Source organism: Paramisgurnus dabryanus, chromosome 2 (genome assembly GCF_030506205.2).
Source record: "Paramisgurnus dabryanus chromosome 2, PD_genome_1.1, whole genome shotgun sequence".
In the NCBI taxonomy this organism is placed as follows: domain Eukaryota; kingdom Metazoa; phylum Chordata; class Actinopteri; order Cypriniformes; family Cobitidae; genus Paramisgurnus; species Paramisgurnus dabryanus.
Genome location: NC_133338.1, coordinates 53,675,594 through 53,686,746, shown reverse-complemented (window position 1 = coordinate 53,686,746; position 11,153 = coordinate 53,675,594). Strand labels below are relative to the sequence as shown.

Genomic DNA, 11,153 nt, shown 5'->3' with positions numbered 1-11,153 from the left:
TCAGTCTGACGAGACCCAATTTGTTTTATTGCCAAATATTGTTTTATTACTATCCATGTAACTGAACCTGTTAAACGATGTTCCATATGAATAAATGACGAAGGTTCCTTTAAGAAGTTATTATATGGCTAATGGACGTTGTAAACAAAACAAACACGTTTATAAAAAAAATCGTAGGAGAATTTAATTAAATTCTTCTTGTTTTTGTTTTAATGCATATTTACTTTCGGTAGGTTTTAAATATTTAATTAGGGCAGCAGTAATGTATAGAAAGGGGGAACTAGTGACATTTTTCCATCAATTAAATAAAAAAAAAGTATCACACTACCCTACATTTATACGGTTTCCATTATCTGCCTTCAAGTTACCAGTAAATAACCTATTCTGTAACTTCATTGAAATGACTAAAACTAAAATATATACATTACTATATAGGCTATATATACTATTTTGTTCTTAAACCAGCACACATGAGATGTATAAATAGAAAGGCAAGTGTTAAAGAATAGGATACTTATTGGAAACTTGAAGACATGCCACATGTTTTAATAAAAACAAGTGACGCTATTTTCATCTCGTGCATGCACCTGTTACGCAGCGGTATGTCGGTCGCGACACACATGACTCCGCCCCTTTACACTTGTCCTTCACTTCTGATTGGCTCAGCGGGATGTCTATGGTAATTTTCGTCCAGCCTTGCACCTGACTCGCTTCTTTAGTCAAAGACAACTTCCAAGCATCAGATATTTGTTAACTCGCCATCTCTCAGTGAAAACAAACCAAGGAGAATTTTTTGCCAAAGTACCATGCCAAGATCTTTCCTGGTGAAAAAACACCTTACCAACAAGAAGCCTGACTATGGTGTGCTGGAGTCAAAAAAACACGGTAAGGTATTTTCAGACTGAATTAAATATCCACGAGAAATTACTTGTTAGTTAAGTTTAACTTTTTAATGCTACAAAACTTTGTTCTGTAATAAAACGTAAGTTTAGTTTATGCATTATTCAATATACAGAATATTATGTAGAAATGCCAACTTGTGAGAAATTTTTCACATTTTAACAAAAATTGTCATAAAACCTATAAAATAAAAAGAAACTAAAATAAATGTTAAACAGGTCATATTTTAAATATCTTAAATTGTATATACAATTCTATGCAAATATCACTTTATTTGTTAAATAATATATGTGTGTATAAATTACTAATCTATAGTAAATTTAGTCAACTGAGTCCAACAGTTTGACTTGTATTAAAACAAAATTGGTAGGAATAATAAGTACATTCATTACAATAAAAACTAATTTTAGGGTTTTAACATGAGTAATGGCATTGTATATTTAGTGACTGGTCACTATTTTGGATGATTTGAATCCCTTTTGGAAGTTCACCTATGTGACAAATGAATGTTGAATGTTTAGTTGTAAGTTTAAAGTCTCCCAATCAGAAGAGCTAAACAACTTCATAATACTTGTAGATGAATAAATGTTTTAATGATTTGTTAACAAATTATTTTTTATTTAGTTTAAAATATCACTGTTAGAATCATCATTTATTCATGATGACTACATATTGAACTGTTATCTTTATGATTAGCTTGTTTTATATGCTTTAGATAATGACAGACTATTAAAAAATCAGATCAGATCCCCTAAACGTGGCTACAGTTTAGCAGGTGCAAAATCACCCAAAAAAGAGGGACTCATTGTTATCCCGTGCTTTGGGTTTGAAGGGTCCTATTAGAAGAGCTGAAGAGATATACGGAGGATTGTTTTGTCTCGCAATACCATAAAATCTAGAAGTTTAGTATCTGTTTAGCCTTTTCTGATGGTTTCATTTTGGTCTGTATCTTAACATACAAACATATAAGGCGAACAGTGTTTATAGGCATATTCATTTAAATGTTTCATTTAGGAAAACAATACTTTCTTGAATTAAAAATAGTTCCAATTTGTTTAAATGATTATCATTGTAAACATGGACAGAATTTACTTAAAAAGTAATGTGAAGTAAAATTTAGCTTCTAGTAATTCCAATAAAATTTAGCAAGTTCATTTGTAATATTAATTGCACTGTCCATCATCTCCATTTAGTTAACGGAGTTCAAATATTTCCTATTTTTAATTTATTTATAATAATATTACTTTTATTGTTATAAATTCTATTATAAAACAAAATTAATAAGTCAGTCATTGAATAAACTTGATTCTCCATATAAACACACACAAAACTGTATTTTTGACATGTGAAGAGAAATACAATAAAAGTAATAATATACATTACTATATAATTAATAATAATTAATTAATAATATTATTAATTAATAATATAAGAGCTTAAACCTCTATGAGATTTTATTAACAAATATTTAATTAGTTAAAGTTCTTATCAGTTCTTAAAATAATCAAAGCTTTCAGGCAAGAAGGATTATGGGTAATTCTTACAACATGTACTGTTTATTTTAAGTTAATTTCACTTAAATGTTTAAGTTTGATTAATTTTATACGCTTAAAAGTTAAATTAACTAAGATTTTTTAAGTATATTTCCAAAACTCAGAATATTAAGTGATGTTTACGTCACTGTTTAAGTAAAGACATTATCTGAGTTGTCAACAGTGTGTATAAACTAATAATGCAAATGTGAAATGAGTTGTGAAATGAATGCCAAATACTTCAAACAATACAAAAAACATATAAAAAAAATAAATGTTAAAAATCCTTAGAAAAGTTTTAAGAAATCAGAAGACTAAACTTCTCTTTTATAAAAAATAAAATGGTAAAATTAAATAAATGATAAACATTTGACTACAGAATGTTTGCATGAGAACGTATGGTTTCTTTGAAGCATTTACATTTTGGATCTTAGCTAAATGAAGGACAGTCAGTATGAAATAATTATTGCAAAAGTTTATCATTAGGTAGACCTGTTCATTTAGCAAACGTCACACAGTTTGGACTGATGGTATTTCTTATACATCTCCACACAGAGGTGATGAACACAGAATCTTCAAGCACCAAACTCAAACCGCTGCACCATGAACCAACGTTTCCTGCACCACCTCATGTGTTCACCGCACCGAGCAGCTCTTTGAGGATGAACCCTATTAATTTAGGGATGTACCACCCAAGCCTGCCCATGGACAGCCCAGCTCTGGCTCTCCCTTACCCCGTACCCCTCCGAGACATGCAGCCTGTTCTCCCGACGCCGGAGTTTACCCAATCATTCCAGCGTTTCCACAGAAATCCAGAAGATAAAGTGCCATTGTCCCAATCAGAAGCTGGCACCGCAAGCAGCGTCCAGGAGCGACGTGATGGGTGTTTGGACCGTCACAAATCTTACTTTACCTTCTCTAGTATGAGCAAACAGAGGAAGCTGCATTGTGAGTGGCAATGCCAAAAGTACTTTAGCTGTAAATACTGCGACAAGGAGTACGCCAGTCTCGGGGCGCTGAAGATGCACATCCGCACGCATACGCTGCCTTGTGTGTGCAAACTCTGCGGAAAGGCCTTCTCCAGGCCATGGTTACTTCAAGGACACATTCGCACACACACAGGTATGTTCGGGGATTATATACACTTTTAGGGCCAATTTTAAATGCTGCTTTGAAATAGGAAAGTGTGTGATTTTCTTACTAAACCACAATGTTGGAGAAAGCTACTTTTAAAAGTAATGCATTACAATATTAAGTTACTCCCCAAAAAGTGGCTAATGGCATTACATAGTTACTTTTCATGGAAAGTAATGCTTTTGCATTACTTTTTCTTACTTGGCTGAGGCTTGATCTCTTTCAGGCCTTGCAGGTGTTTTTTTAAGACTGAGAAGTTCTGCATTCAGAAATTGCATATTTCCAACACAAAAATGTCAAGTTCTGGCCTGCCATCTCCATTTCTGACTAAAACCCGCTCAGGTGTGCACGCATAGAGTGCGTGATTCGACATGACTATGCTTAGTTAAATTCACTACATTATTTTTTTAAATCAAATTAAGTACACTAAAAAGTAACTTGCATTACTTTTTTTATAAAAGTAACTCAAATATTAATGTGTACATTTATAAAGTAATGCTTTACTTTATTCATTATTTCAGAAAAGTAATATTATCACGTAATGCATGTTACTTGTAATGTAATCCATTGTTTTTTAGACAAACACATTTTCGGATATTTTAGAAAATGTTTTAGATCTTTCAGTTGATTAAATGTAATGTCGGACGCGACCAGGGGCGGGTCTAGAGAATTTTTCATGGGGGGGCCGGACTGGGGCACAGACTTAGAGAGGGGTGGCACATTTAAATACATATAAACAGTGAATTAGTGTAACTTGCCCTACATTGAAGGTAATAATACTGTATACTGTATCCTGATACATTTAGTACATTTAAACCTCCTGATGTGTTTTTGTTTTAACCTCCCTCTGGTCTCTGCATGTAATACACATACCTTGGTTTGCAGAAAAGTCAGTGGACTACTGCTGCGTCTTCCTCTCTTCATGCCTTTCTGCTTCTATCTCTCTTTTTTTCTTCAAAATGAAGAAATTCTGAGTTTTTTGAGACCTTTTCATTGGTCCTATTGCCTGTATCTGACTGTCTGTCTGTCCCTAAAGAAATAATAATGCATTTTTCTCAGTTACTTTGTCAAGTCATAAACTAATTTATTTCCTAAAGTTGAATGTTGTCCGCATATCATCTTAATAAAGATATTACATTTGGTAGGGATGTTAACCGATCAACGTTAACCGGTCAAAGTTGTCGGTTGTCGGTTAAAAAAAGGGATCTGTAAATTAGGCTATTATAGACAGTGGACTAAACCCTACTACAGTTAGTCATCTCTTTCTTTCCAAGATCTTTTTGTGTGAAGTGAACAAATCCCTCACACTCAGTTTTTCAACTGGTCTGTTTGTACTTTATAAACCAATAAAAAAACATTTGGCGCGAGGTCACTGCTTTTGGTTTCGCATGTTCACAAGGTTTGCGAAAAGTAAATGCTACAGGCTATTTTTTGATAAATTCCTTTATTCGAATAGTAAATAAAATACAGTAATACAATAATTAAAATTAAAGTCTCTCCTGGTTGTGTTCCAAATTATTAACATTTATGTCTTTTAGGCTAACAGTAAAGTGCAGAGTAAGTTTTGTTTCTGTAAATCCTCAGCCATGATTTTTACCACTTTATTAAGTTTTGCTTTGTAGAAAGCATTTCTTTGAAGTAAATTTCGTTTTGTATAAATTGTATCTTAATTTTAATAAATGTTTAATCAACCAAATGCATGTATTTATTAAATAAAAAGCAAATATAGCAGAGTATATAATTACCGGTCCGTGCATGAAGGCGCCGGCACTGCGCGTTCACTTGCATTGCATTGTTAATTAGAACGCACCTCATCATAAATAAATAAAACTCAGCGTAGGCCTATATGCCTCATACAAGCATTAAATATCTTTGCTGCATTTGTTCTAGAACAAAAACAGTGCGAGACCTGCTTTGGCCGGTGCTTTTACACATTCTGAAGGTGCCCGTTTAATCCATTGGTTTTATCGTGTTGCAGTCTATTAGGCAACATTCCGCATAAGATGGGTTTAGATTTGGAAATACATTACATCTATATTTCAGTGGTAACAGAAAAGGTGATGATGATCATCCTATGTCTTTAATATTACTACCCCAAACTAAAGCGCAGTCTCTCTTCTGAGCTGTCATTTTATTAAATGAGCCGCGGCAATTTTCAAATGAGCTTCACAAACGCCTTTATTTTCAAGTTCAACGCGATCACCTAGTACCTAAACTATTTCGAAACTAAGCACGGCGCCGTTTGCGGGACTTATGTTTCGGGCTGTAGAGGATTTAAAAAGTATTGTGAGGTCTGTGTGTGTGTGAGCCGGAGGCAGAGCGCAGAGAGATGCGAGTTGCGAAATTGCAGGCGCGGCTCGAAATGGCTGTTTATTTTAAATAGCATAGCATATTTTAAACTAATAGGCCTATCAGTTAACCGGTTTCAACCGGCCAATGAGGCTCGGTGGCCGGTCAAGAAAATTTTTCGTTTTCGCCATCCCTAACATTTGGTTGTATTAAATGGCATATTGCACAGAGCCCCATGTGAGTTAATGTATAGAAAAAAATAATGTTTATGTTGTTTTCTTTAAATATGCTTCTGAGGCTGTGGTCTGTTGCATGAAGCTATTTGAACAACAAACTCTTAATTTTCAAAATTCAGAGTAAGTTTGGAGTCGACAAATCCAGATAAATCCAAACTGGTTTAGATCAGGATCAGATGTTGGACAATGCTTGGTTTAAACTTTGTGTTTTATATAGAGTTTGCAAAGCCTGTGCACCTGAAAGTGAAACCTGCTTCATGCAACAGAAAATGTACTTAACAAAAGGAAAACAGTTAATAGCAATGAAAGTTTAGAGGCTGAGGAAATTCTAGACGTTTATTCATAGTCGTATGACATGTTAATGTTTTTGCATGCGCCGAATCAACGCAAAGCTCTCTCCGTGTGTCGACTATTGAGGGCACTTGTCGTCTTAAATAAACCCATGCACACACAGACGGCGCAGCTTAAACAGTCACTCTACATAAAAACGTTACGTTGTTTTTCATTGATCTATTCCATACACTATGAGATACAATAGCGCAACTCTCCCTAAAGTTTACACATCAATATTTGAAGGATATAGGGAGGATTACGTCTGATTGGAACGGGACCGGACACATTTAACCTGTCTTTGCATACAGCTACTCACTTAGTGCCTTTTTAGTGTTAAATTGCTTAAAAGCACTTGAAGGTTTACATTTTAAAACACGTGTAAATTATAAACTATCCCTGTTTAATCCGCGATCGAATCGCATGCGGGTTGAAACGTGGGGTTCTGATCCGTATGGATAAACTGCGATCTGACACACCACTATTTATTACAAACGCAAAGGCAAACGTGACTTTATATATTCTTTTAATGTACCGTTAGGTTGTCTTCAACTTTAGTAATGAGCATTCTCGACAGTAACAGAGAGGAGCTAGCTCTAACTTACTAATCGCAGGTTTCCACATTTAAGGAAACATATCAAAACTCAGCTCACTCACCTATGACTTTGTTGTCCTTTTTCACTATCTGCATAAAACTATTTTCTCCATCCTCTGTGTTTTTCCATGTTTTTCCTTGCTTTTTATTGGTGCCACCACCGTTCGTTACTATAAGTGTGCGCCTACTAATTGACTCCGATAACAACATGTCACGGTAGAGTGGTTCCTCGGGTCTAGACAATTTTTCATAGGCGGAGCCTCCACAAAAATTTATATTTTAATATTTTAAGCAAATAAAAAAAATGTAATATAAATAAATCAAAGCCCTGTAAAATATGAAGTTTTATTTTAAGAAAAGCAAAACCACTAGTACATAATTAATACTGACGAGACTGATGGTGTGGGAGGGGGGGCACTTGGGGTGGCCAATCAAATTGTGGGGGTGGCCCGTGCCCCCCCTGGCCCCCCCCTGGCCCCGCCCCTGGACGCGACTAAGATGGCGGCCCTACCGGAAGGTATTTATTTTTGTTTATAAAGTTTTAAATATGGATATTTCTACAACAACACCGCACGGATTACCCTCAGAAGACCTTTGTTTATCATCCTGAAGCCGTTTGGATTTAATTTGTGAAGGATGGACGCACTTTTTGAGTAAATCATGGGTTTAATATCATTTTTGGCCGAACTTCCCCTTTAAGTTATACATTTTATCACAAGGTCTTTAAGGGTGTTACCTGGGGTCGAACCCACACCCTTTTGTGCTGCTAATGCAATGCTCCACCACACTGCAAATAATGACTTTCTTCTGTCTTGTTTTCAGTAGAAATGTCTTAAAATTATTAAATTAAGATGTGTTTTCTTGATGACAAAATAACCTAGGAAGTGTTAAGGCAATTACATTAAAGTGAACTTGTGCTTAAAACAAAACAGCTTAAAATCTGTCAATGGGGTGAGAAAATTTGTGTTTAAGAAAAAGTAAACTTATTTCAAGATGTTTTTTTCTTACCCCATTCACTGCAAAAAATAATTTTCAAGAAATTTTTTTTAGTATTTATGTCTTGTTTTCAGTAAAAATATCAAAAAATTCTAAAATGAAGATGCTTTTTCTTGATGAGCAAAACGACCCAAGAAAATAAGTGTAGTTTTTAGACCAAAAATATCAAATAATTAATTTTGGGCATAAAACAAGCAAAAAATCTGCCAATGGGGTATGCAAAAAACTTGAACATTTTTCTTAAACACTAAATTCAAGAAAACATTTTTTACTTGTTTTATGCACAAATCACTTAAATTTTATATTTTTGATCTGAAAAATAAATTAATTTTCTTGGGTCGTTTTGCTTATCAAGAAAAAGCATCTTAATTAAAAAAAATTTATATATATTTTTACTGAAAACAAGACAAAGATTTTTTTTCTTGAAAATCATTTTTTGCAGTGTTGGGTGATTTGTTTGCTTTTTTAAAGACAAATTTACTCAACATTTTATATTTTTCTTAAAGTGCACTGAGCTACAGGAACACATTAAAGTATAATAGCATCAAAAGAAAAAACATGTAGGCTGCCCACATGGTGTTTGTTTGAACAGAGCAAACTTTTGCTTTACTAGACATCAAACCTGATGCCACACTTCATTTGTTAACACGTGTCACATGACAAAGAAAGTTATTAGTAGTAATATTCTGGGTCAGACATTTTACCTAAAGATGCTCTGAATAAAATTCTCCTTTTATAGACAAATAAATTAAATTTAGCTTAGTGTGCTTTAGTGCAGGGGTTTTCAAACCTTATGATGGCAACTTAGGACCCCCAAATGCATGTGATGAACGTTTTGCGAGGGAACCCGTTCCTAAAATATTTATTTTTAAAATAAATTTTACCAAATCGGTGCCATTTGCATTGTAACTCGTCAAAATTGACGTTTATTTTTAATATATATATATTTTAACACTAAATCTAATAACACACAAATTTTATTTTTCAAAATGATTCATGGTCAATCTTAGGTAACTAGTTTATTTTAACATGGTTAACATGGAGGATGGAGACATTTTGGTAACACAGCTGAAACAGGACTGAGTTTTTGAAATACACTGTAAAAAATGCAACATGAGGTTAAACAACTTGGTTTTTGAAAGTTAATTTAACCTACTATTTTACAAAAATGATGCATAGTTTTTAGCAAATACATGAAATATAGCTGCATTTAAATGTGCTAATAGCAAGAAGACACATGAAGACTTTTATTATTATTATTTTTTAAATAAACTGATAACATCAAAGAAATAATAAAGGTAACAGGACTGAACATTAAAATTGACAGTCATAGCATCAATATCATAAAATATACAGAAAAGAAAATGAGAAAGTAACTTAACATGACATTCAGAAGATCCAGAAGATGTCAAAAATGGTAAAAAAAAATATTCAAAACAAAGATGGGATATGGACCCACACAACAATCCAAAAAAATAAAGATATCTGAAGGGTTTTATGCTTTATATTTAAAGGTAAAGTATAGAGAGGGACGAAAAAAAGTTTTTTAGTGTTCAGATTTTATTCTTATTGTTAAATAATAGTTAAAATTTGGTGTTAGATCAACATGCAGGACACTTTGGTTAATAATAAAATGTATTTTAGATTTAGTTTTCTTACATTTTTTTATACATATAATGTCCTGGAGACAGAAATGGCACAGATTCGGTGGAATGGCCCATATTCATTTATATATAAATTATATAAAATAATATTTTTTTTATTTTTGCATGAAGAAAATTTTTTTCCTAACTTCAAAAAAATAGATAGCTTTTTATACTTAATGACTTTTTATTAAATTACTTTTACCTTTTACACTTTCTGGGGACCCCCTTGCACCTTCTGGACCCCGTTTGAAAACCCCTGCTTTACTGCATCAATTGTTTCTGTAACGGAAAACATAATAAAACATATTTTCAATTATTCTTGAAACCAAACAAAAATCCTAACTAAACAATAAGTAAAAAAACTAAACACTATGCATTGCATGTGGAATAACTTCAATCAAAATGCTACAATCAAGTCTTTCTGTGCATCTTTTCATTCTTTCAGGTGAAAAGCCGTTCTCCTGCCCGCACTGCAGTCGTGCATTTGCTGACCGCTCAAACCTTCGTGCACATCTACAAACCCACTCTGAGATCAAGAAATATCAGTGCAAAAACTGCTTTAAGACTTTCTCCAGGATATCACTTCTGTCAAAGCACGAGGAAGCAGGCTGCTGCCCAATGTCCTGATGTTTACCAAAGTCTCTCTGATGGGACGGATCAACAAAACTGAATAATACACACACACATATGAAGAGCTTGGATGCAAAAGCCTCTAAACGCCACCTCTGTTAAACGTGAGAATGATATTAATTAAATGCTATTGTCACGTATTATACGTCCATCAAATACTTTAACTTCAAATCCACTTAATCCCGGCCTCAGGTCATTTTTTTGGCACAATCCATTAAAGTCTGATAAAAATGCTGATTTATATGAAAACATGTCAGGTTTTGCATTTAAGCTCTTCAAATATACCATAACTGCATTCTGATACTATAAAGCACAAACAAACTGTACATTGTGTGCATATTTTTTGTGAAAAAGTTGCAGTTTTGTAATATTGCCGTTTTATCTTAGATGTGATGGGTTGTCATGTTAAGGTTTTGTAATGCAAAAATATTAAGGCAAACAATAAAATATTTTTCTAAAAAAAAAAATCTGTCCGGTTTAGTATGGAAATGTTTTGGACATACAGTCGACTGAATTTATTTTCCATGATCTTAAAAAACTTTCGATTTAAAAGCTCATGCATGAGTTAGTTTTAGTTAGTTTACGTCATAAGGGTAATTTATAAATAAGCTTTCCATTGATGTGTGGTTTGTTAGGATGGGACAATATTTGCCCAATACAACTATTTAAAAATCTGGAATCTAAGGGTGCCAAAAAAATCTAAATATTAAGAAAATCACCTTTAAAGTCCATAACAACACATATTACTAATGATAAATACATTTCTGATATATTTACGTTAATAAATTTACAAAATATCTTCATGAAACATGATCTTAATATCCTAATGATTTTGGCATAAAAGAAAAATGTATAATTTTGACCC

General features: G+C 33.3%; 1 protein-coding gene across 1 annotated transcript; it reads left to right on the top strand.

The window, feature by feature from the left end:
• The first annotated feature begins 520 nt into the window (after positions 1-520).
• On the top strand, positions 521-10,737 carry snai3 (snail family zinc finger 3). The gene is made up of 3 exons (XM_065261789.2): positions 521-885; positions 2,988-3,554; positions 10,104-10,737. The coding sequence occupies exons 1-3, from the start codon at positions 807-809 to the stop codon at positions 10,283-10,285; spliced, it is 828 nt and encodes a 275-aa protein (XP_065117861.1). The 5' UTR covers positions 521-806; the 3' UTR covers positions 10,286-10,737.
• Positions 10,738-11,153: the final 416 nt, after the last annotated feature.